This window comes from Dromaius novaehollandiae, chromosome 23 (genome assembly GCF_036370855.1).
Source record: "Dromaius novaehollandiae isolate bDroNov1 chromosome 23, bDroNov1.hap1, whole genome shotgun sequence".
NCBI lineage: Eukaryota > Metazoa > Chordata > Aves > Casuariiformes > Dromaiidae > Dromaius > Dromaius novaehollandiae.
In genome coordinates, this window is record NC_088120.1 from 3,602,610 (window position 1) to 3,628,309 (window position 25,700).

The 25,700-nt window shown below is 38.0% G+C and overlaps 1 protein-coding gene across 5 annotated transcripts; it reads right to left on the minus strand.

Annotated features, from left to right (window-relative positions):
• Positions 1 to 51: 51 nt before the first annotated feature.
• Positions 52 to 25,675, minus strand: HNRNPR (heterogeneous nuclear ribonucleoprotein R). 5 transcript variants are annotated; one of them, XM_064524901.1, is made up of 11 exons: positions 25,524 to 25,675; positions 18,809 to 18,974; positions 16,431 to 16,549; positions 15,895 to 16,002; positions 15,024 to 15,137; positions 8,618 to 8,794; positions 5,860 to 5,995; positions 4,531 to 4,736; positions 3,705 to 3,854; positions 1,520 to 1,641; positions 52 to 1,332 (listed from the first exon to the last, which is right to left on the minus strand). In XM_064524901.1, the coding sequence occupies exons 1-11, from the start codon at positions 25,596 to 25,598 to the stop codon at positions 720 to 722; spliced, it is 1,986 nt and encodes a 661-aa protein (XP_064380971.1). In that variant the 5' UTR covers positions 25,599 to 25,675; the 3' UTR covers positions 52 to 719. The 5 variants fall into 5 exon arrangements, with proteins under 5 accessions (XP_064380971.1, XP_064380970.1, XP_064380969.1 ...); XM_064524900.1 differs by having other exon boundaries at positions 18,809 to 18,977; positions 25,524 to 25,674; XM_064524899.1 differs by having other exon boundaries at positions 18,809 to 18,995; positions 25,524 to 25,665.
• Between the last annotated feature and the right edge of the window lie 25 nt (positions 25,676 to 25,700).

Here is a 25,700-nt window from a genome sequence, read left to right on the forward strand (position 1 = left end):
AATTACCAATGAAATAATGTTTTAGGACACAATTGAATTTGAAATAGGTAATGTTTTGAATAGTTTTTTGAGTTTTATTGAAATCTTACATGAACAAGAAATTGGAAATACAATCACATCAAGGAACAAATTGCCACGGCTTTGACGTTTTAAGCCAAACAAATTTTGTAGGGCAGATTTTCAAAAAGGTGTGAAGTTATAACAATTTAAAAACACAGTTAACCTACTTCTAGGAATGCAAAACATACAATCATGTTATTTTCAATACAAGAAAACTTAATTTGTTGTAATTTCTTAAAACTACTAAGACAAAGCACTAGCTTTTACTTTTATGTACAGCATACTCCTATGTAGTCTATCCCAAATCCAAAAAAAACCAAAAAACAAAAAACCTGTCCAAAACCAGAGGTTCTGCAAAATCATGATTGAACAGTGTGCCATTCCTGCTTTTAAACTGCTAAAATGAAGCCTAAAATGATAAAAGCATTGAAACCCCGTATGGAGTTCAGGAATTCTGCAAGCCCAGTAATGTCCAAGTGCGTTTATGAAAAAGAAAACTAAGAGACTCGAGTATATACACAATAGAGTGATTCTTCAGCCCAATACAAATGGCAGCCAATCGCTACTGAAGGATGAAACATTAAGCCAATTTTGTTTTGAAGGATGTAGAGCTATAGCCAATTCTATGTTGCCAATATTCTCAATCCCTCCTCACTTGTCTACTTCCACTGTTGCCCATAAGTATCCTGATAAAATTCCTGGTTGTCATTATTGTAACCATAGTTACCGGCATAGTCACCACCTTGCTGGAGCGGCTGTTGAGCGATGGGTTGGGAGCCCCAGTTCTGCTGGTTGTTGGTCTGACGGCGCTTGGAATCAGGCTGGTTGTACCCATCTGCCTTTCTCTTGCCTCCTACGTTGCCCCCACGGTTGCCCCTGGCTCCACGAGCACCACGTCCTCTCTGCTGCTGTGCAGGACCCCCTCTCCCACCCCTGGCTCCTCTTGGCGGTCCCATAGGTGCCCCCCTCTGTGAATAGCCAGCTCTACCTCTTGGTGGTGGTGCTCCCCGCCCCCTAGGTGGTGGAGGAGCACCTCTCCCACCCCTTCCTCCTCCTCCTCTTCCTCTTATAGCATAGCCATCATCATAGCCGTAATAGGGATCTTCATAGCCACCACGGTAGTCATGATAGTCATAACCATAATAATCATCATAATAATCTTCATAGCCATAGTAATCTGGGGGATAGCCATATCCACCTCTCCCTCCACGGCCTCGGCCTCTAATAGGAGGTGGCATTCGAGGCGGAGGGTAGTAATAATAGTCTTCATACCTATTAAGAAAAAGAAACATGCATTAATTTATCTTCAAAGGTCTCCCAAAATAAACTACAATTTTTTCCTGTGTTGATTAACAAGATACAGTATAGAGAAAAGTGATTCAGATTCTTCCAAGCTATCTCATATTTTGCAGCAGAATTCCATTCAGTATTAAAGCAGTGCAAAAAAATGAATACTCACGCAGTACTTCTGGAGGCTTGTCTGGCAGCCTGACGTTCCTTCCTTTTCTTATCAGGTGGTTTTGCTAACACTATTTCAATTTCTTCCCCTTCTATCTCTTTTCCATTCATTTCATTCATAGCCTGTACAAAAATCAGAAGAGAAACATCTAAAAATTCCCTTCCATTCAACAGCAAAACAAGACTTACTGGAAGAAAGCAGGTGGGCTGCTGCAGATTAAACTGCTTTCTATGCTTTATTTCTGTGCTACTGGAATAGAATTTGACACACCGTTCTTTCAAGTCCTTCTTTATCCATCAGCTATACTGAAGCAGGACTTTTATATATTTTTTCTTTGTATCAAAGTAAAATAATTGGATTAAGACACACTTATCTAAAAAACCATTTAAAAGAAAACATCAGCAGAAGTTCTCACAATTCCCTGACATAAAAACTCAGCTTACTTGTAAGCCAGGCAGAAAGCGCGCACAAGAAAAGGAACACTTCTGTATTTGGACTTCCTAACTAGTCAAATGTGCTATGTGAATGTCTCCAAAGACATCAAGTATTTTATACTCAGCTAACTCTGAATAATTCGGGGGGCGGGGGGGAGGGGGAGGGGGGGGATTTGAGGCCACATGCTGAGGAAAAGATTGCTGAAACTTGGTGATCTCATCAAGTGAGGCAACAATATTCCAGAAAAGTAAAGTAACGTGTATGTGAAATTTGTAGTTACAAAATGCATACACAAATAGAACTTAATACGGGTGGCACATGCACCAAGTACAATTAGGACTACCTCCAATTCTAATCTTGGGTTATCTACTTTCCATTTAGTGTGTCTGGGTACTAGTATACGCATTAACAAAGACTTCACAGGTCTGTGCAGCTACATGCCTCCCCAAAATATTAAAGACCATAGCTAATTTATTCCAACAGAGGTATGAAAATGAGCAGACTCTGGAATCAATGAACCAAATCTGTTTTTCATGCAGTAATATCTTAATAATGCTTTAATTAAATAAACCAAACACCTGTTCATATGAATTTGTAATTTAAAAAAAATTTATAAACCAATTCAGTGGTGATAAATCAGAAGGGGAGATGTGGTAATATTCCAGCTTGTTCCAGAGAAGATAATTAGAGATGCTCTAGTACTGATTTAGATCTAACTCTTCATAGAAGGATATCAGCCACTAGCAGTGTTCAGTTGCTCAAATGCAACAGAAAATTTACAATTAAGATCTACTGGGAAGTTTGGGGGAAAGGGGCTAACGCATTTTTAAGACGTACTACATTAAAACACGTCAGGAAATAAACGTCACTGACTTACCCTTTCAGAGAACATTCAGGCTTCCTTACCCTCTCTTGGACAGGGTCCAAGACTATCCAAAACTGGCTTCTCAACTTCATTAAATATGAGTGACATTCATGCTAAAGCCATATTCATAAAGCATTCTGAAAAGATTTCAAGGTACATAACACCTCCCTCCCACCCCCACAAAAAAAATCTAAGTAGCCATTTAAAAACGAGAGGCAGCAATTTCTATAAAATTCAAGCTCCTGAAATACAAATAGCAGAGACTAATGACTTCCTTAACTGCTCTCAGATACAGAGAAAAAGATGATTTAAAACTCCTTTGAAGCTCAAAATAACCATCTTTAATGTTTAAGAATCTGCTTAAATGAAATGCTCTAGGGAGCATGTATGGTTAAAGAAAAGAAATATATGCATTGAAGGAGCTGCTAACGTCATTCCTCTTCCTTTCACAAATTACTTGTTGAACTACCTTGCAATTTCTATTCACTATTTTCTCATCCTAAAAACCACACAAAGCCTTTAAATAGGGGTCTTTGAGAGAGAACCAATACCTTCTGCCAGTGCTTCCTCAGAAAAACTGTCTAGGTTGACTTTTTTTCCTCTCTTCTCTAGACTCTCCTGCATTGGTCTAGATCTCTTTTCCAGTCTATTTGTTTGCTACAGTTTTGTCCTTTGAAAGTTTCACATCCTCCTAGCTACTGAAATCACAGGAACAAAATCCTTACGATTAAAATTCTTGCAATGGGAACCTTATTAAATGTGCTCTACAGATTGTCTCATCAAGTTATATATTGCAAAGCAATTCTTAAAAACATTTGTAGAAAATAAACTGCTCACACTTGATTCAGCTGGGGGGGGGGGGGGGAGAAAGGATCATCAACCTACCTTCACTGCTGCACCTCTGTCCTCAAAATGAACAAAAGCATAATCCTTCAACTTTTTTACTCTTTCCAGCTTTCCAAATTCAGAAAAGGATTTCTCAAGAATTTCTTCCGTCACAGTAGTAGCCAAGTTTCTTACAAATAAAACTTTCACCTATTGAAAGATTAGTATGAAAGTTGCAAACTTTAAAAAAATCACTCATCAAAAGGAAATGCACATTAACTAAGATGATGTTATTACTCTACAGCATTAACCAAAAGTGGTTAATGCATAGACAATTCTGTGCCTGCTTCCAGAAAAGACAGCCTTGTAGTTCTCTGCATGTGATTTCTACAACTTATGTCCTTCCGCACTTCCCCTCCATGATCAGCAGCATATCCAACATTGATCTTCTGCTTCTGGGATGCTACAAGGATGCTACAGTAAAATTTTAGTAATAGACTTCAAGAGCAGCAAAGAGTTATCCCAAAGCACAAGGATAAAGAGCATAATGTCACCCCCTGTGCTGCACTTCACCGAGTCATCTCGCTCTGGGAAGTGCTCCCTCAAAATATCCACCTACTATTCGTTAACAGCAGAAGCAGAATGCTAAGGAGAGAGACTTGTGCGCCAATCCAGCAGGATAATTCTGTATACTATTAATTTAAATGTGAATAGCCAGTCAGAACAGCATGTTCCTGATGTGTTACACAGTCAGCTGATTTGCAGTACTCTGACCACGCCGGAGTCTAGAGTGCCGACTATGAAAAAGCCCTCAAACTGCCTTCAGCTCCCCCCAAACTAGTATTGCTTCCAAAACACAACAACATTCAACGAAGTTTCTAATTACCTTTGCCATGACTTCTGGATCAGGTTCCTCTACTGGGTCAGCCCACTCCACTGTCACAACATTTCCCCAGACTTTTACTTTCCCACTCATCAGGCGGCGGCGAGCTTGTGCTGCTGATTTGTGATCTTCATATTCCAAGAAGCAGAATCCCCGATTCTTCTTTTTATCATCAGGTTGGTGATAGAGGATTACATCCACCAAACCCTCTGAAAAACATGCCTTTAGTATTGAGCTTTTAAAAAAAAAAAAAACACTTTAAAAAACCAACTTGATTCTACTCTACAAAGTACAAATTAAATCATTTTAATACACAGCTGCTGAACTTAACATCTGAAGTGAAAGAAGAAAAAGACAGAGCGTGAGAAAATGATGTAAACAAACCAAAATTGGATATCCACATACAACACATCCAATTTACCTATGAACAGGTTACCTAGAAAGTGAAATTCTCTAAAACAGACTTACCTCAAAACTAGGCCCTGCAAGACATCAACACAAACAGTTCACACAGTGACAATTTGCTATATATTCTTTTACCATTTTTACTTTTCTGAAAAGCAATCAGCACTACTACATATTTCCCCTGCCTCCAGAGGAAGCTGGAGAGAGTTTCTTCCACATCTCTCCAAAAAGAGGAGAGATAAGGAAATGAATATTCACCTTCTGTTTTCACCACTTCCCTGTAGTACTTATAAATAGCAATCCTAAAAAAGAAGCAATAGATCAAAACTTTCCTACAGGAAGAAGAGCAGGTGATCAAGATCTCAACCTCTCGTATAAAGCAGAAGCATCCTTCCAGTGATTAGCTGATTGATTTCTTCCTACCTGCTGAATATACTGGGGAACAGTAAAATTCCCTCTAATCTGATTCAATATTGCCTCTCAGCTGATTTCTTTGTGCTGCTTCCCTGCCATTCTTCAACATAATTTTTTTCTGAGGCTCCTCAAAAGCTTCTCAGACAAGAATATTGTCGATCTGATAAAAAATACAGATCCTTAAACACTAGACTAGAACAGATAACAGAACGAGGACTTTCACATCTTTTCAAGGTTAATTCATGCCGTTTCCATCTCAAATTGTAATCCTACAACATCAATAATTTCACAAGCAGTAAGACAAAGCAAATTTAGAACATACACTAGTCCCTTTACACTCCATCACAAAACACATTTGATATATAAAATCTCTACCACAAATAAACTTGGAATCCAACTTGAAACAGTTTTAAATGATATCTGAAAGCACCTGTCACATAGCTAGCACCATGAAAGAGAGACCAAAATGGTATTTTGGAATCAGTGCAACAAACTTATTAAGATGCTCTTTACCTGTGACTTTACTGAACTCTTCCAATATGTTTTCCTTCGTCTTATTCTTTGGAATTGACCCAACAAATAACCTGTTGTTTGCCACAGAGATGCATACTCCAAGGTGCTTCCCAGGACGAATTTCATAGTTGTCACACTGCAAAAATAAGCCACCATTCGTTTGCATTACCCATTACAAAATAGGTGAAAAGAATCCCAAAAATCAGAGAGTCAGCTATTCCCTTCAGACTCTTTAATCTTTATACATTGATACTGAATTCACATGGCAAAAAATTATTACAACTGCAGTTTGGTCTGCATTGAATTAGAAGAATGTTGGCGAGTTTAGGCTTTCCCTTGAAAACTTTGGATATTCTGTTGAAAGGGAAGCTACAGAAATAAACTGATGTAACAAGGAACAGGTCCTAGATACGAACTGTAGGGTAGACTCATTCACATACTGTTCACCTCACACTTGAAAGCTACTTCTAGACAAAAAAGTGGCTGCTTCTTGTATTTGGCCTGATCACTGCTGCTGTTACTGAAACACAAATGCATAGCATTATAGATACTGTAAGTAATTCCACTTTTTTCAGTTTGTCTTACTTTGATAGTTTCTTAACACAAAGCACATTTGCTCAGTGACAGTCACAAGCCTAAACTACAGTATGCTTCTTCCTTGTTTCTTCCCCTCCCGCCCTCATGGCAGAGATTTTTTGGACCCTGTAAATGGTATACCTTTATTGTTTTAACTTTCTGTAAAAAAAATTAAAATGCTGTCATTTAGCTCATTTCTTCATATCACACTTCTAGCCACAGTTAGATTGCTCTGTGGACAACAACAGTCCTTGGTAGATCTTTAAAGACCAGATAATTTAACCTTTTAAAAAAAAGGTTACTAGAATTCAAGACAGACATCATCATCTTTGGCTTAGGTAGGATTTTCAAATGGGCATAAGTCTGATCACCAGCCAGCTTCTGAAAAATCCACCTGATTTTTTAAGAATAAGTTTTCAGCCATTTTTACCCTAGCTGAGACATAGTCATACACATGACAGACCAATACCTTCAATAACCTTCATATTCATTCAGAATTAAAACAAAGTTAAAGCATCACAAGCTATCAAATAAGATCACTTTAGGGAAGACAAAAAACATTTCAGAATTTTGCCTCACATAACACAGTGCTTCATAACACAGTAAAATTTTGAGCTTTAGTGCCATGAAGTTAATCTGAATCTGCCTTTCAAAGTATAGTTCATAAAGCCATTTTACCCCAAATCAATCCTATTCCCACTGGTACGTACACATCTGAAGCACAGCATTCACACGGTGTAAAGCAGCAAAAAAAGAAAAAAAAAACCTTGAAATTTCAACTTATTTTCAATACTGGAAAAAAAACCTCACTTTTCCATCAATGTTGAATTAGCACCAAAATTTTCAGTGTGCTGGGCCCCCATTACTTTTCCCCTACTAGCCTGTAGAAAACCTTTGACCAGCCTGTCCCAGATAATGAAGGTTAACAAGGCTGGGGAGGGGGTGGGATGGAGAAGAAGCTTTTCTCCTTCAAAAGTGAAAAGTAAGTCAGTATCCATCATTCCTCTTCAAACACTGAAACCCAAAAACAATCAACTTCAAAAGCATACTTCATGTGAGTTTAGACAGACATTCAAGAATGTATTAAGAAAAAAATTAAAAACAAAACAAAGTCCCAACACCCTAAGTGGGGATATACAAATCCTAGTCTTGGAGGCCAATACAATTGCAACTATATCTAAATACATGAAGTATTTGAGGGAAATGAATACTGGAACATTTAGATGCAGTGACTCCTTCTGAAACATTCACACCGGACTAGCACCATTTCTTGAATTTCTTTATCTTCTTTTTTTCAGCTTGAATAGATGTTTGGGGGTCTCCCCGCCCCCAATTTATCCAGGATCAACTGAATTCTGTTGAAGCAAATGGCATCCAGCATTTCAACTATTCTGGTTCCAAGTATAAGCAGTCATATTCAATACCTTGGGAAACACAAATTGATCCACCTAATTCCAATTGCTACTCTTGGGTATATAAAAGCCACGTTACACTGCTATGCTGGTGAGTAACTTCATAAAGTCAGACTTTAAGTATTCAATCTCTAGTACATTCATTTTAAAACTTCTGGCAGAAAATATGCTAGCATGTCAACAGCAAGCACAAAACTCATCCATGGCTGACATCTCTTAGATACTACCTTCAGAGGCCAGGCTAAGCAAACAAACCAATCTGATCGCTATCTCTCATTTTTCTTTTCTGGGGGTTGCTCTCTGTGCTTGCCAAACCCTTTAGATGCAGACCAAGTCAGGTTCGCATTTGAGCTAACTGCATTGCTGCCACTGGAAAGAACCAAAGGCCACTGTGAACCGTAAAGATGGAAGACACCTAGTCAGAGACCTCTTCCACTGGAGCAGAAGGAAGACAAAGCATCTCCAGTTAGTTCTCTATGGTAGGAAGGTGATGGAATTTAAACACAGTGAAGCTTAAAGAATATCTTTTCAAATTGTAATCAAGTAAAGTCTTATCCTAATCACCCAAGGACCCTAACCGATGGAGGGCTACAGTTCTAGACGTAGAGCTTTATTTGTATACGCTAAATCAAATCAGGAGATGATTTTTTAAGAAAGTCAAATTTTGAATCTGTCAATGAATGCTTTAAGGAAACATTTCATTATCTAACAGGCTTTCAACATGCTTACTGTCTTCATCATTTTGTCCTATCTGAAAATGAGTTACTCACCAGTTTGACTGCTTCCTGTGCTGCATCTTTACTACAAAAGGTAATGAAAGCATAACCTCTGTTTTGACCAGAAAGAGGATCCATCATAAGGCGCAGATCCCAAATGGGACCAGCCTTCTCAAAGAGCGGTACCAACTCATCTTCGTACAAGTCTCGGGGAATCTTACCAACAAAAACCTAAAAAAGAAGAGGACACTTAACTAAAGACTTTGCAAAAATACAAACTTGCTTTTAATGTCTGAAAGTTCCTTGGAAAGTAAGTACATTGCAACATAAATCATCACAGCAGAAACACTGTAGACTTAACTGTGGACAATATTATTGTATCTCCTATTGTATTCTCCTCCCACTTATAGTACTAAGTCTTGCATATGAAAAATGTGGTTTTGTAATTTATAACTAAAAGGTGAAATTTCTACAACTGAAGAGATAAATGGGCCTTACCTGGTTATAACTTTGGCAATTAAGAACAAAAACCTTATAGATTATCTAGTAAGGTATCCTATATTACCCCAGGCCAAAGCACTTCCTTGTTCTTGCAGTTTTCCCAAATCATTTCCTAGTCCAATCTTGATTAGAAAGTTACAGACAGAGAAGTCTACAAACATCCTCAGTAAGTTGCCCCAGTGGTCATTTTCACTTTTAATATACACTGTAATATTATTTCTAGTCTGGATTTCTATTTCAACTTACACCAACTGAATCTTATCATATTTGTCTGAGAAAATCTGGAGTCCTCATATTTTTGTTCCTTATGTAGAGCGATGACTATTCACGTTCGTTCAAGTTTTTGTTAAGGAGTTTAATCGGTTCAGCTGAGGTCTCACTAGAAAAGATTTTTTTCAGTTGTTTAAACGCTGTAACTCTTCTCTGAATTCTCAATATGTCTGAACTGCTGATACAAGTAAATTTTGCAAAAAATCCCAGTAAGACCAAATTCTATTTATTTTAAATCAAATGCTTTCCAAGTGACTCTTTCCTAGAGCAGGAATGTTGTTACCATGTCTGCCAAAGATGGGTCATTTTAAGAGCTAGTAGCACTGAAGATATGGAAACAAGTTCTCTTTAGCTCAAGAGTAGGAAGGACTTTACAGATTATTGTTTTGGGATAATTCGGCTTTCTAAAACATTTTAATCAAAACTTGCAAAATGCACACTTTTATCCATCCAAGTTACAATCTATTAATAAGTTTCCCCAATATTTACAGACACTTGCTAAATGGACTGTTTTAATTACTGTAAATACTGCTACATCACACAGGGTTTTATCCAATTGTAGTACTACCAGTTTTACCGAAGCTTCTCTCCAAGACACACACAACATTTTTTTCTTCTAAAAATGTCTAGATAGAGCTTCTAACATCTTTTTAAAGATTACCTTAGACAATACAGTTTACCAAGGCAAAGTAGAGTTTACTCTCATTTTTGCACATTTTGGTGACACAAGTCAGGTCTCTTAACTTCAAACATTAGTCATAGTAAAACAACCTAGTAGAAGCCAACCTTTCCCATCCAGGCAAAGCCTTGCCAATAATCACATCCTGTACTGAAGACTTGGCAGACAACACCAAAACTGAAAATATCCAGAATACCCTCATAAGCATAGAGATGAACAAACCTCTGAGGAGAATATCATGACCCCGATTAAAAAAAAAAAAAGTTATTTTCCTCCAAGGGAAAGCTAGAACCTTTAAGATGTTTGCATTACACATCTTCCCAAAATTCAGTTTTCAGAGATTCCGTTTCCATGACATTTCTTTCATGTTGCTTAGGCTCTCAGTTCACTGTGAACACCAACTAGCCAAGCATTATTTGCTGTTAGGGAAAAAGGAAGGGATCTCTCATACTGAACAAAAATTTAATGCCAGAGCCAAGAGGCCTTTCTTAAGAAAGGCTACGAAATCGCTGCAAGAAATGTTTCTATTGTCATTACATTATTGTAATGAGCATCCAAATCCCATACGCAAAGTTCGAAGACAAAATATGGTACCTTCATGGAAGTGCACAAAACAGGAACTGCAACTGGCTATTAAGGCAGAGAAACTGTCAACAGAACAGTCAAACTGAAAGTGGCTTTCAAGTCAGTCAAATGTAAAAAGTCCGCATTAAATTCTTTGCTTCAGACTTCAGTGTCACTCAACAGAAACTGAAGCTGATGTGCCAAAACAGATGACTACTACCCTGCCTTTGAAAGAAAAAACCCTACTCAAATACAAAAAAGAAAAAAAAAGAAAAGCAAAGCGCACTACTTTTCCAGCTATTTACCTTCCTTAAAGCTTCTGTTTCCATGTTTCCTTCCTGTCTCTTTGGCTCACTCTCTAAACTAAATACTATTCTCTCTACAAACTCCAGACCACCATCAAAGCTATAAAATTGCTATTACGATTCAATTCAGGTAATACACTCCAGGAGCTGGGATGAGCAACAAAATTAAGCATTTCATTTGAATAGATTGATATCTGACCTATACTCTAGAAAGATCACTGACTATTAGACTTACTTTTTCCTGTTCTGCTTCCTAAAGGAGCTGCACAGAGTACCCCATTTTACTTCTTTCTTACTACTGTTTTAGATTAAATAAGAAAATTCTTTCACTAGGAAGAATTTCAATTTGTTTCATGAACAACAGACTTTCCAGGGCATTACTCACACTCTAGATGACACATCTTTCAATTATTTTAACTGCTGAGCTCCTCCTGTTGCCATCCCAAACTAATAAAAGCTAATCTAAAACCAATGGATGTTTGGAGGTTGCCATCCAAACTAATAAAAATCAGTGTTGTAAGAGCTTCTTCAAAACTTTGTCTGCTTGTAATAGTGCTTCAAGTTCAGTCAATCCTTTTTACACGACAGATTTAAATGTTAAATTAATGTAGGCCATGTGACTGCTTGAATTCACACAAATCTACAGCCTTCATAAAAGTAAGGAAGCGAACAGAAATTCTGGTACTTACAGTGCACAAACCTTTCAGTGGAAGAGATGCATTCTAAGGAACAAGAGTTTTAGCTAAACCGCCATGTTCTTCCACTATAAGTTACATTCCCTGTGCACTAAATCCAGCAAATCCTCTGTCTAGTTCAACTCCTGCTGAGTTTATTATACCACTGGTTCCCAAGTTAGAGAATTATTATATCATCCGAGTCTTCCCATTCAATTCATTATTGACAAAAGCAGTTTACTTACTGCAACACCTTCAGCATATAATGTAACCTTTTCCAGCTGACAAGTTAACCTCACAACCATTCTCTGACTTTTCACAAATTCTGACCATACATCCATATAGGAGCAGATGCAATACCAATTTACCATTCCTAAAGCTAAAAGTAATTCTGCATTTTTGCCAAAGACCTTCAAAGTCCATGGTCATCATATCCAATAAATTTCAGCTCTGAAAAAGACATGTGGCCTCTATTTTATACAGCCTAAACTGTTTCATAAATATATAACCTTATATGTGATCAGCTTAGCATGCATCAGGCAAATAATCATCTATTAAGAAGTAATTTCAAGTTTTCATTTCACATCACTGAAAAACATTGAATTAGAAGTCTCTGAAAACTTCAGGAGCAAAACAAAGCAGCACTGTACAAGCCCCTTGAGGATAAGCAATTACCAGCATTTTCAGATGCAAATGAGAAAGCAAGTGTAAGGAGAAACTAGGAAGAAGAAAACAAAGACCATATAACTGTTTCCATTCTCATCTAGTAAACACTTCCATAAACGTCTAAGTACCAACTTCTTATGACCTCACTATAATCAAAATGCTTTATGTTGTAGCAACAAGTCTTTAAATAAGTTCATACCAAATCCTGTTTCAATTATGTTTGCCTCCAAACTTCCACACAGCTGTAACTACTTTGTCCTTTTACATTACAGAATCACATCCCCAAAAGATCCAGCTCCTATTAAAGCCCACCCACTTGCACATATACATTAGACAGCTTCTCCCACATAACCCTTTTATCAAAACGTTCAGTGTGACAATTTTTAAATGTGAATGTTTGACATGCTGAACATCCATGAAGGTTAGTTTTCCTGCATAGAATATTGAAGCAGATCTTGAAGGAGAGTCAGAAGTAGAGTTGCCATGTAATGAATTACACTTTGACGCTGGAGACTCATGGCCCAGTAGGTTGGTCCATGGAATTATAGAAAAGCTGCATCGTACTCAGATGTGTCCATCTCCAACTGACAAGACAATTTACTTCTTCCACCCACTAGCTTCAAAATCAGGGCACGTCAATTAGAAGTGGAGAAACCCTTCCCAAACCCATACTTCAAATGCAGTTTCATAAGCAATACTAACACAGCAGCTCACGATCCCCATCATTCAGCCACAGTCTCCTGTTGCTTACCTTATGCCAGCTTTTAGGCTCAGAGCCTTTTGTCAGCTGATTAAGCTTTCAACTTTACTAAAACAGTAGAAAACCCAACCAGCAAATAAATGAACAATGAAAAGTTTCCTGCCAGTTCGGCAGATGTAATCTGTCCACAGAAGAGTAGGAAACATGCATGCTCACACTGGAAAGAAGCAAGTCAGGCAAGACAAAAATAGCATCAGCGCAGTTCCCCAGTAAACCACAGTCTAGAGAAGTAGATCTGTGCATTTCAGGTTAGCAGATGCTTGCAATACTTTTCTTCAGCTAAACCCTTTAGCTCACCCTTTTCTATTAGTTAAGCCCAGAAAAAAGAACAGCAAAAAAGCCTACAATAAAATTACTATTCATGAGCTAGAAAATTAATTATTTGATATACAAATATTTACAGCAGAAAGACTCCATACATCTGAGTAATTAAAAAAAAAGTTTACCTAATACACATTTTGTCAAAAACAGTAACAGTATTTGGGTATCTGAAAGAAGAGGTTTGCCATTACTGACATCAGTGAGTTTTGGCATTGACATATCTGAGCTGCTATAAGCTGTGAGAGCTATAGCATTGTTTAAAATAAGTTTCAGACAAATGATTCACTGCCACAATCTAAAAGGCCCTATCTTATGTCTTTTCTAATACTGTGGAGAAAAATATGAAAAGAAGCATTTAAACTCCTATATGACTGGAAGCGTTGAGGATAAGACAGAAAAGGTTGTTGTCATATGCTTAAAAGAAAAATCTCATGCTGGGAAAACACTGCCACACAATAACCTCCATGTGTCTGAACATGCCTTCCTCGTCTGTCAAATCATAATACCAGGCTTAAGAGGTTGAGTACTATACCTCAGTATCCAACAGCAAGGGCTAAGCCTAAATATAATAAAGCATACACCAGTTTAGGCAAGGTGTTCAGCATCTCAACCAGTCAAACCAAGCAGTATTCCTAAACTAATCAGTCTTGAAATAATCCTTCAAAACACTAGAATTAACTTGATTTGGTAGAGGTATGATTTCTGTAAATGGTCAGTTCACTTTTGCTACAGACTCTAATGCTGATTCATCCCAGAAGCATTAATGTCCTTATCTTAGGGGAGTTGCCACAAGTTACCTGCTCCAGCAAACTTCATGAGACTTAAAAGTATAAAAACATACTGCTAATAGTATAACAGCATAGCCAACTTCATACTCTTCCCTGTGACTTCCTAAAGATGCTAATCATCACAAACAAAAAAAATACCTACAGTCATCAATCCAGTATTTTCTGTCACAGTGCATTTAAGTAACACATTTTACCAGCAAATAATCACACTGGCACACAACACAAAATTGGTTAACAACTTCTAAACCATCTTTTAGAACACAGAAAAGCAAAACTTTAAAAAAAGAGTCTATGTAGCCTGTTTCTCAGTTTAGGACATGGATACTGTTGTTCTAGAGGCATCTGTAAAGTGTGATAGTTTCAGTATCAGTCCAAGAAGCTTCACAGATGTTTCTGTACAGATTGAAGCAAATGCAAATAAACCATCTACTAATAATTACTAACGAAAGTTGCCCTCTTCACAACTTTGTGTAGGAGTACCTTTATACAATACTGAAAAGACTTTCACATTCAGCACACTGCATGAAATAATCTTTGCTGCTGTCCCTCAAACTGTATTTACATTATGAATAACAGCCAAATACTTCTTAGTTATGCTTTTAGATATACAGCTAAAACCTACATTAATCATTTTATTGCACTATGTTAAGTTGGACCATGAAGTCTGACAATTTAGTGATCTAATTTATATTTTAGGAAATTTTGCGTAGCCTTCCCCAGTATACTACACCTGCATTTTCCACCAACTATTATCCTGTTTTCCACAGACTACTCAGGAGTAAGAAACACTTGTTAAGACAAAAACATATAAGCACGCTTTCCTCTACAATGTTTTAAACTTTCACTTGTAATACAGCTTATTTTCCAGTATTTCTAATATAGCACTTCTCAAAAATACAAAATAACAATCAGGTTAGTCTACATATACTAACCTCTGTTCCAATACCAGGCTGAACACCAGAATATACAGTATCTGGAGGAGGGCCTCCATATTTCCTCTGTCCTGTGGTTACATCCAAAGTGTAACCAGTCCTCTCTAGCAAAGCCTGAAAAAGAAAATGTCACATTAGTTATAGGGTAGGGGCAGCGAATGTTAAAAAACATGAAGAACAAAATAAAATGTGGCAAAGAGCAAATAAGAAACTGTTTGTCTTGGAACATTTGAGAACAAAGTGTATACGGATTAAAATATATATATATTTGGGGGGGAGGGGAAGGAAGAGGGAGGATTTAAGAAAGCACGCACAAACAGCAAAATCAGTTTCATACTGACAGAGGGGACTGGAAACAACCCATTTTTCTTTTTCCTTATTTGCCGTTTTACTCTTTAGCATTGTACATAGTACCTTCAACACTCCAGAACACCAGGCAATTTTTTTCCATCTAGTTTGTACCTAAGTTTTTGCATAACTGAAAAACTCTATTTGTTTAAGACATTGACTAATACAGACTCAATCTTCTTGAATTATCCGATTAGTCTTATACTAATTTTATAAGCTCATATGAACTTCAATTTAAAAGACAAAAATGAACCTTCTCAGGCAGACCTCTTTTCACAGTCCTTACACAACACTAAGTTTGTGTATTTTGGTAACTATATAATCAGGTAGATTTGCATTTCAAACAAGCAGACACTCTCTCTTCTGAATTTCTATCTTGCATAAATTTCTTTAAAGCATACTCATGAGCATAATTATTCTGATAATACTGAAGGTTTTTAAGGACATCCAAAATTAGTTCAGTCTGCGTACAGTTAATATATGAATTCTCCAGTATAGAATAATAATTTTTTTTAAACGTTACCTTGATCTTTGCTTCATCTGGTCCCTTCGTTGACTCCTGTACTTTGCTTCCTTGTTTCTCTCTTTGCCTGTAGGTCTTCATAACTCCACATAAAAATGCACTTTTGTTCTGTAGATACAATTTATAAAGTGATTCAATTGTGTGTATGAAAAACCCTGGGAATTCACTGAATCTTACACTCCATACTGTGAGATCACTGTATCAAGCCAATACAATAAACAAAATGCCAAAAGCATTCTTTAGAAAATTTCTAAAGGAATTAATTGAACAAACTGGTATGACTGAAAAGACTATCAGGTTCCCAATAGTATTTTTACCTAATTTTCTCAATGGCACGCTCATTTTACCATCTGAGAGTTTTTGCTTTGCACTCAAATACCTACGCATTTAAGGCAATTTTTAACAGGCTTGTTATTTGGGTTTGAAGTATTAGAATACAGGAACACGAATGAATTTTTAAGTAATAACTCTCCTGTGAGTAGTGTCAGAACACTATTTATACTTATGTGCTCATACTCCTGGAGCTCTCACCTTACCTGTACATGCGACAGGTCACTTTCTTTAAACTGCTGTAATACAGAGAGGGCTCCTTCTTCATTAAATTCCCTAAGAGCATCAATTGCTCTTTCATCAAGATCGACATAAGCTACCAACCCTAAAAGTTAAAGATAAAGAAGTTACAGATTTCTATTTAATTTCATACAAACTAAGCACTAAGCAGTTTGCTTTTAAAGTCAAAAGTTACGTTCCATAAAGAGAATTATACATTTAATATCAATTACATATTCCTACACAAGCATATGAAAGAACATGAGTACAAAGAAAAAGTTAAATTGAAATGTATACACCTAACCACTAACTGAAGTGCAAGATTATACTCCAGTGTAACAGTTTTTGAACATTTGGGAATCAAATCTGCTGCACAAAAGCAGTATTACACATCAGGGTTTGAAATAATGAACTCTGGCTCACTTCTAATAGATTTATGAATTTCAGTTTCACACTTTCTTCTCTTGAATAGAGCTAATATGTGAACATTACATGTATCCTATGTGAAAAAGGAGCCACCTGACTGAGGATCAAACACTTGCAAAGCACTATCCCACAAAATATTAGGAAGTAGAATGGTTTATTCACTCTTTCCTCCAACTTCAAAAAGCAAAAATCAGTGAACTTCTTACATGTCTATTTTTTTTTTAAACTCATTTTGTTGTTCATGCAGTTCAACAGCCAGAATTCAAAAAGGTATTATTTCGAGCCCTGCTATGTACCCAAACAGGCTAATGTTAATTTTACAGGTGCAGTCTCCCCCAAGAAACATTGGACCAGTTCTGAAGCACTTTTTTCAGTTTAAGAATCTTTATAGGTTCTTTCTTTCCCTTTGTAATGCACTTGCATATGCTGTGGAGCGTGAGAACGATAGACATTAAGATCTGCACTTTCTAAACCACACAGTGAAATTTAGGGACAGATAATCAAGAACTCCACACACTTTGCAACAACTCTATCTCCGGAATACACAGATTACTTAACTGCTACTTGAATTCAAAAATGCACAGTAGTGCCAAGCCCAAGGACTACATTTCAGAAGTGATCCTGCATATTGGAAGGCACCTGTATCCTTCAGGTAAGACCTCAGCAGATTAAAAAACCCAAAGTTCAATCCCAAATTTAGCTCTGGTGTCAAAAGTAGTTTGTTTCACTGACAAATCCCTGCACAATGCAAACATCTCCAGTTGGTATTAAGGAAATGTGAATAAATGTTTTCGGAAGTTGCTCATGCAATGGAATTATACTAGGTAGTCAGGTTCTGGGCTGAAAAGCTTTAACTCCTTTGAGAACTCCTCACAACACAACCTAACTGCAACACAGCTAGAGCCCCACAAGTTCCTCTGCTCAGGTATGTACACCTACTCTCAAACCATCCAGTGCACATCATCATGATCACAGTTCAAAAGTGCGTGTCTACAGCCAATAAAAGCTGGCAAAGGCTTGATGAAGCTCACTGTGAATGACTTCCAAAAGACATCACCCATGTGAGCCAGAATATCATACTGAAGATGGATAAGGTATTGTTTTTGAACTGCCTTCACTTAGTCAGTGGAATTTTGACTCTTTTCAACAAAAACTGTCATCTTGCCACCAAGGCATTCAAGATAAACACATGAAGCAGTTCTACTGCATCTTGTATATCTGTTCACAGAACACGCTCTAAAGAGGAAAAGAAAGTTTCTGTTTATAGAACAAAACAATAAGGGCGTTACAAAAACAAAATAGAAAAACCTTTTTCTATAAAGAAGCCTTCTCTCTAGCACTTGCAGAGACCACTTGCTACCAGCAAGGTATTACTCAAGTTGCTAGATAGCTTAGTCCTCAACTTTGTCAAAAAGCAGTCTGTGTCAAACTGAACAGTTAAGTGTAATAAGCATCATGGATTCAACTGTCCACTCAGAACTAGAGAGAACACAAAATCCACAGGCAGACTCAATTCAAATGTAGTCCCAGGCAAGACAAGCTAGTTGCTTCCCTCACTAAGTCCCCTATCCAGCCTTCCAGTATTTAAGAACCACTGTGAGGAGTTGACAGTAGAAAAGTAAAAGCAAAATGATGATTTGGACTGAAGAAAAAAAAATGTACAGTTTAGTATGCTCAAACACACATCTTTATTTGACAAGGTCTAACAAACTAGTGCTCTGTGCCCTAAAGCAACTAAGATATCACATACAACACTAAGGATGTGTCAAGTAATTAGTCAGTGTCAAACCCAATTTGCCTTTAGGGAAGTCAAAGTAGCAAAACATTCAGAGCTACACAGATCAAAAACAATGAATTTTTAAACCTTAATCTATAAAAATTTGAAAATGGTATGCCCTCACTTTCATAACCAGTCAGAAACAAGAAATGCATATTATACCTGTCTGAAATATTTCATCAAGTCTCTCTGCCACCTTCTGTGGGAGGCCTGCCTCTATCAGTGTCTTGTAGTGTTCTGTGTGAGTTACACTGGAAGTATCCATTGGTTCTTCCTCTTCTTTTAACTGTACCGCATTACCATTCACCTGATTAGCCATTTTATTATGCTGCTGGAAAAAATTCAGGAGCTATATTACAATAAGCCAGAAATAACTAGTTTGTAGGACAATGCATGATTTATCTAAACTAATTTGTATACATGCTGCAAATGACCTGTATCAAAGTTTTATTTAATACTTTCTGGATGCAGCTGATCTAAATTTCAAAAGAAAGTACAACCCTTAGTACTGTGGAAAATGTACATGGAAGAATTCACATTCTTTTTTAAATGTACTTCATGTACATAACAATGTCTAAACTTTATCTGCTGATTGTCAGTAAGTTCACTGGTTACCATAGCAGCTGGAAAGCACTGGGATACGATAACATCCTTTAAAGAAGAATTAGAAGAGCTAGTGCTATTTTCATCTCCCATTCCTCCAGTTTTAAAACAACAACGTAAAATTTAGTGAACATATAACCCTGCAGGGTAGCTTAACATATCAAAATGTCAATACTTGTTTGCTAATTTTCACTTTCTTAGCTTGTTGCCATGTCTTCCTTCAAACACAACATGTTACGTAAGACTAGCCAAACACTTTCTCAACACTGTCAGAACTCAATAAAGACGAGTAAAAATTGCACTCTGAAGCACATTATAATTTCAATCTACAACTGAGCTGTTCCCATGCTTTCAGATTTATTCAAATAGAAGCTCTACAAATCGCAGCTACTTTTTAAAATCTATAACTTACTGGTTTAAAAGGAAGCCATGACTGCAGCATCTTGAGTTCTCGTATATGTAAAAAAAACTTGATGCAAGAATTAACAGACTGATTGCAAATACGTGCACTGAAAAATGCACAACTATCTTCACCGACAATTCCAGAGGGCTTTGCCCAATTGATTAAAAACAGTTTCAATTTCTCAATTAGCCAGCCAACAGGTATTTAGTACTCTCAAATAAAAAGGCTGACAAGAGGCAATTCAACTACCCAGCAGAGAACATTAGGATGACCAATTATTAAGTCCAGAAATGAAATGAGCCTCAGGCTTCAAAAGGTAGGGAAGAAGTAAATGATCAGCAGCGAAATGATAACCAGAGAGACATATGCAGCATGGTAGGAGCAACACAGTAAGTACTGGAATATAGATATGAAGATGATTCAAGAACAGGTTTTGTTTTAAACATTGAAGCCTCAAGCTATTTACTATGCTAAATAGTTCTACTGCAGAACAAGCCTCCAAAAATAACCACACCTAAAACAGTCACTTTGTATATCCATCCCTTCCTAAACTAAAGCTTATGAACTGTTTGGGTGAAGACTGGCAAGCTTGAGGAAGGGGAGAGAAAGAGAAAGAGAGAGAGAGAGAGAAAACAAAAAAAAATTTTTTTCAGACAGAAAAGTAGTGCATTTTCCTAAAGCTGCACTGACTTGAAGGGCAACTTTAGAATGCCATAACAGAACCTAATATTGTTTCTCCATCAGATGTCACTCTCTGATATGCAACTGGCAAGGAAAAGATGCAAAGTCTTCCATAGCTACATGGCACACACACACACACATGTATGTATGTATATACACACATATATACACACACACGCGCGCGTTCCATCTTTTTGACCAGGAGAAATTGCTTTCTAACCAATTCAGTTTAGTCAGAAACTGAAAGTTAATTACTTAAAAGCAACCATGACTATATCCTAATTACAGAAGGAAAAAATGCTACCTGAAGACTACAATCATGCTTACCTATCATTAGAGGTGTTAACTGAACTCTCAAAACACTAAATCAACATAAAGTTTCTATAGGTATGGATAGAAAAATCAAGGAAAACAAAATCAGCTAGATGTCTACTTGCCAGAGAGCCTCTGCAAGATCTCAAACTTTAAACAGTGTGGGGCAGGGGATTTTAGTTAAACTGAAAATGCTCAAGGTACAATACTATTCTAAATCCCCCTTCTTGAAAATGCATAGGATAATATACACAGAAAAGATACACAAATGATGATACTGATTTTTCACCTGTTTACTACCTCTTATAAAATCAGTTACATATACATCTTCTCTGTACAGGGGCGGGGCGGGGAAAAAAAAAAAAAAAAAAAAAAACAACCACACACCTAAAGAACCATGAGACTAAACAAACATGTTAATATAGAAAAAAGTTATTTGAAATAGTTAAGTACATTTTAAACTACAATGGCTTATGGTGATGCTCCCTGAACATATTTGTTGTTTTTGGGAAACCAGATTAGTTTAAGTGTCAACATTCATACAAGTTTAGCCTTGCTAAATATGTTCCATCTTGCTTATAACTGAACATGAGGTTGACAGCTACTGTTTCTAAGTAGAAAAATCTCATCTGCAGTACAACTGCTCAAACTTATGACAGGCAAAATTTGCAGTCTAATGGCATGAAAAGATAGCTTCATTATCTTCATTACAAACATACAATAATATGGGGGGGCTACATGTAATGCCATAAATATCTGATTATTACATAGCACTGCAGCTGATCAAATGCTTTCTTAAGTTTGTATTTTACTACATAGGTATGTAGACAATGTAAATTAAATTATCAGCTTTATCAGCTTTTTAGTTTACTAGATGTATGGTTTATTTTGGCTTAATTAATTAGTATCTTCATAAAGAATTTAAGTCAAATGCAGTGCATGTTCACCATCCCAAAAAGTTAAGAAGAGGTGTACAAATTTTAGCTATTTCCTGCAACAAAAACTTAACTAAAAAAAATTTCTTAACGAATTTACTCTGGAACATTCTGAAAATGACATAGCTATAAAGAATACTCAAGTCCTAAAAGCACCCAGAAGAAATATATTCCTTTTCACAGTTATAGTAACAGATTCTCTGCTGGCTTTGCAAGCTTGGCCTGAAATCCAAGATTAGAGTGATTTTTTTTTTTCTTCGTGAATCATCACCAACAAGTAAAATTACATCTCTTACAAAACCAAAATCTGTACTCTGAGTTCAAAAGTGATGCACAGGTGAAAGTATAGCAGAAAGATAATTTAACCCTCCCTCTAGATAATGTGAGCCAGATGTAGCTAATAAGAAAAATAATTTTTTTTCCTGAATTTTATCAGTAAGGAAAACATACACAAAGATTTTATTAGCATTTCTGCTCAATAAAAAAAATAAAAAGCTTGTTAAAGAAAAAATATAAGAGTGATATGTATCCCTGTTTATGCGACTCAGCTTATAACAGGCCACAGAAAAAAGCACATACATGCAGGCAAAACTGATGTGTATACAAATATTGCACTCAAGACCCTTTCATGTACATTAAGTAACTCAAACATCTAGAGAAGAGGGAGACTGACTGAACCACAAAGATTTTAAGTGTAAATAATAGTGAAGGATCATGTGTATTAGTATATGTGGGATATGCATTTGTTTTTAAAAACATGCAGAAGTGGATGAATTTAAAAGCATGTACATAAAAATGTGCTTACCAAATAAGCAGCAGTAAGTACATACTGGGGGCAACTTTAGATAGCCAACAATGTGTTTTAAACACCATGAATATTTGATGATATTCAAACATATTTTTAGCCTTCCGGTACCTTTTGCTCAGAATTTCTGCTCATCCTACATCTCAAAAGACTAATTTGCCAAGTGACTGGTCCCTCTCTTAAGAACTAATCATATGACAAGTAGCAGGTTAAGAACTACAGGTGCTTCTAAATTACCCAGAAACAACTCCCCCCTCCCCCATGCTTAAATAACTCAAATGGTTCAAACAGTATTTTTCTGCCAAAAGAAAATTAACTAACATACACCTGACCATGATAGCATATGGCATATGAAAACAGAAACTTGATCTCAGTCCCAATCAAACAATCATTGAGGAAACAGCAGTGATGTTGCTATTCCCTATTTGTAATACCATCCCTCTAATAGAGGTTGCCACCCCCAGACTATCTCAGCATACTTCCGTCCAAGTAATTATAAATTCAGTCTAGTTAATTCAAAGCATGTTTAGTAACAGCTTAAACAAGCAGAAATGGCAATTCTGGCAGAGGGACAATAATATTTTAAACTATCATAACCAACTTTGCAGTGATTATCCAACTTTACTGTTCCCTGCCTTCTGCCACTTAACTTTGATTTCATGAAGGAACTAAACTGTACTTGTTTAGCTCAGGTGGACAGGAAGTATAAGTCATACATAAAAGCTCTGCACCAAAGCCATTTCAAGTTGCTTATATTATTAATCCTCCTACCAAATACATAGCCTGCAGGTCTAAAGAGAAAAAGCAACCATTTGAGTTACACTTCATTAAAAATAGAATTGGGGGGGGGGGGGAGGTAGACTCAGTTTGTTTTTTTTTAAAAAATGAACCTCAAGAAAACAAACTTAAGTCCCCAGAAAACTGCATCTAAGGTTCTTGTCAAAACACGAAGATGAGAAATATATAAGCAAGGGGAAGATCAGATCTTAGATTAGGAAACTGAACAGGGAGTTTATTAAAACCTCACTTGTTCACAAAAGTGACTAGCACATCCCTTAACATTTCTTTGTGCGAGCATTATAGCCTTTTCATTTGTACTGCGGCCTATTCAGTCACAGAAAGTGTATTTTAGTTTAATTATGATATACTAAAATGTTCATTAGTATGGTATATGAGAAGACTTGTTTTGGCGTTATCACACCTTTAAAAGTAATGGCCTTTACACATTAGCAAAGTTTTCTTACCAGCATCTCACTGACAGACTACTTTTACAAGGATGAGTAGTTAGCACCCTCACCCCTCCAGCGCAGTTTTGTCTTTCTCATTCCATAATGCCACGGAATGAAAAAACTGAGAACCTCCATCGTTTTCCTAATCAAAAGACTAGCACTGCCCCCACAGAAACTATGCTTCAGTATCTATGCAAGTATAAACAGCCCCTCCATCAAGAGATGACTTTACCACAAGATCAGCAACATGCACAAGAGCCATCAGTGCCATTAAAATACAGCACTGACTGAATCAGTACCTACTACATTTTGCTAACCTGAGTTATAAAATCTGTATCCCCTAATTCTTCCTGGAGTTGGCAATTTATAGCTCACCTGGTTGTTCGGGTTGTACAGAAGAACATTCATGACAGCCTAGTTCAAAACAACACTTCAACAAAAGTGAGGGTAATTCTGATAAACTTGTCCTTATAGAATTCTGCAGATCTTTGTCTATGAGAGCAGAGTATTGCTTCTTTTGGCAAAGCTATTAAGTTGAGTATTACTGGGAGGCTCAGATATGACCCCAATAGGGATCGCATCTAGACAGAAAACTGAGAGGTAAGGATATTAAGTATTCATGGAAGACAGAGTTTCCAGGATACAAAATTATCAAGCAGTCTCTGCTAGTCTGCAAACACTACAGTTTTCATAGGTAAGAAAATTACAGTGTAAGATGTAAAGTTGTGATTAAATGGTCTTTACTTTTAGAAGACACAAAACAATTCAGTGTAATACAAAGTATAATCTCAAAAAAACCCCACCAACCAACTTCATATACATTAACCCCCTTTGCAGCACAAAAATATCAGTGCTGGTGGGATCCTTTAGTGAAGTATCGGGGGGGGGAGGGGGGAGCAACTTTCCACAGAGAAAAGCGTAGTCCAATACAGCTTAAGTATATGATTAGCCACATTCAAGAATTAATAGGTAACAAGGCCACTAAGATCCAGTAACTAGAACCACATTTAAAAGAAAAAAAATGTATTTAAGCAAGACCTGGCTTAAGATTTGGCAAAGATCTTTTGGTAAAGAGCATTTAAGGAAAACAATGTCCTTGCAACAAGATTCTAGAAAATTTTTCCTTCAGACCATTTGGCAAGTGTTGCTGTCTCAAGCAAAGTACTAAGTGCCAACCTGAGAGCTGTGCAGCACAGTTCACCCTCCCTACAGCCAGCGGTATCAGAACCCACGCTACACAAGATTTTAGAGACAGTTGTTCATAGCGCTGGCAACAGCGATGCCTTTTCTGTCAAAGTCTTTTCCGATCCCCGCACACAGAATGCGGGACAGATCGGACAGGAACCATGAAAGCTGCCTATCGGGGTGTCTGAGCTGTTAAAATACTGTTTCTCCGCACTGCTCAGGAGGGGATCGAGAAGGGGCCTGAATCCCAGCGCCGAGGGACGCGCAGCAGCCATCATTAGCAGCACCGCAAGAACAGCTCCCGTCACGCTGCCGCCCCAGCCACATGCAAGGCTAATCCGCGCGGCCGGGCGGAGCCAGGGCGGCCTCCGGCCGCGCTGCCCTCCCCATGCAGGGCCCGCGCCGGGCCGCCGAGCCGTCCTCCCCCCCACGAGGCCGCAGGGCCCGCCCCCGGGCCGCTCCCCAGCGCCCGCTCCCGCCCGCCCGCCCCGCCGCGGCCTGCGCAGCGGACGCCGCGCCCGGGCACCGAGCGGCGCCGCAGCCCCGCTTCGCCTACGCGGCGCGGGCGCCCCAAGCCCGCCTCCGTCAGCGCCGGGCCTAGGCGGAGCCCGCGCCTGCCCACCCCGCCGCGGGGCCTACCCGCGAGCCCGCTCCCGCCCGGCCGAGGACCCCCCAGCCGCGCGAGGCGGCCCCCCGACACCACCGGCGCCCCCCGGAGACTCACCGGAGCGGGGCCTGCACGGCGCAGCTCGGGCCCAAGCAGCGACGGCAAATGGCGCGCGCTCCTCCTTCTCCTCATGGACGGCGGCGCGACCCCGGCAACACGCGGGGTTTCCCGGAACTGTTTCCAGGGACCACTGCTTCACCCACTCAGGAACCCGCGCTTCAGACAGGCAGCCGG

Bases quoted from the DNA above. Each gene is read 5' to 3' on its own strand.
- HNRNPR (XM_064524899.1), bottom strand. From the start codon at position 25,598: ATGAGGAGAAGGAGGAGCGCGCGCCATTTGCCGTCGCTGCTTGGGCCC. The intron at 18,996-25,523 runs GTGAGTCTCCGG...ATTGTAATATAG, and splicing joins GCCGTGCAGGCCCCGCTCCG to CTCCTGAATTTTTTCCAGCA. The intron at 1,642-3,704 runs GTAGGTTGATGA...ATTTTTGTACAG, and splicing joins ACAGAGGTGCAGCAGTGAAG to GCTATGAATGAAATGAATGG.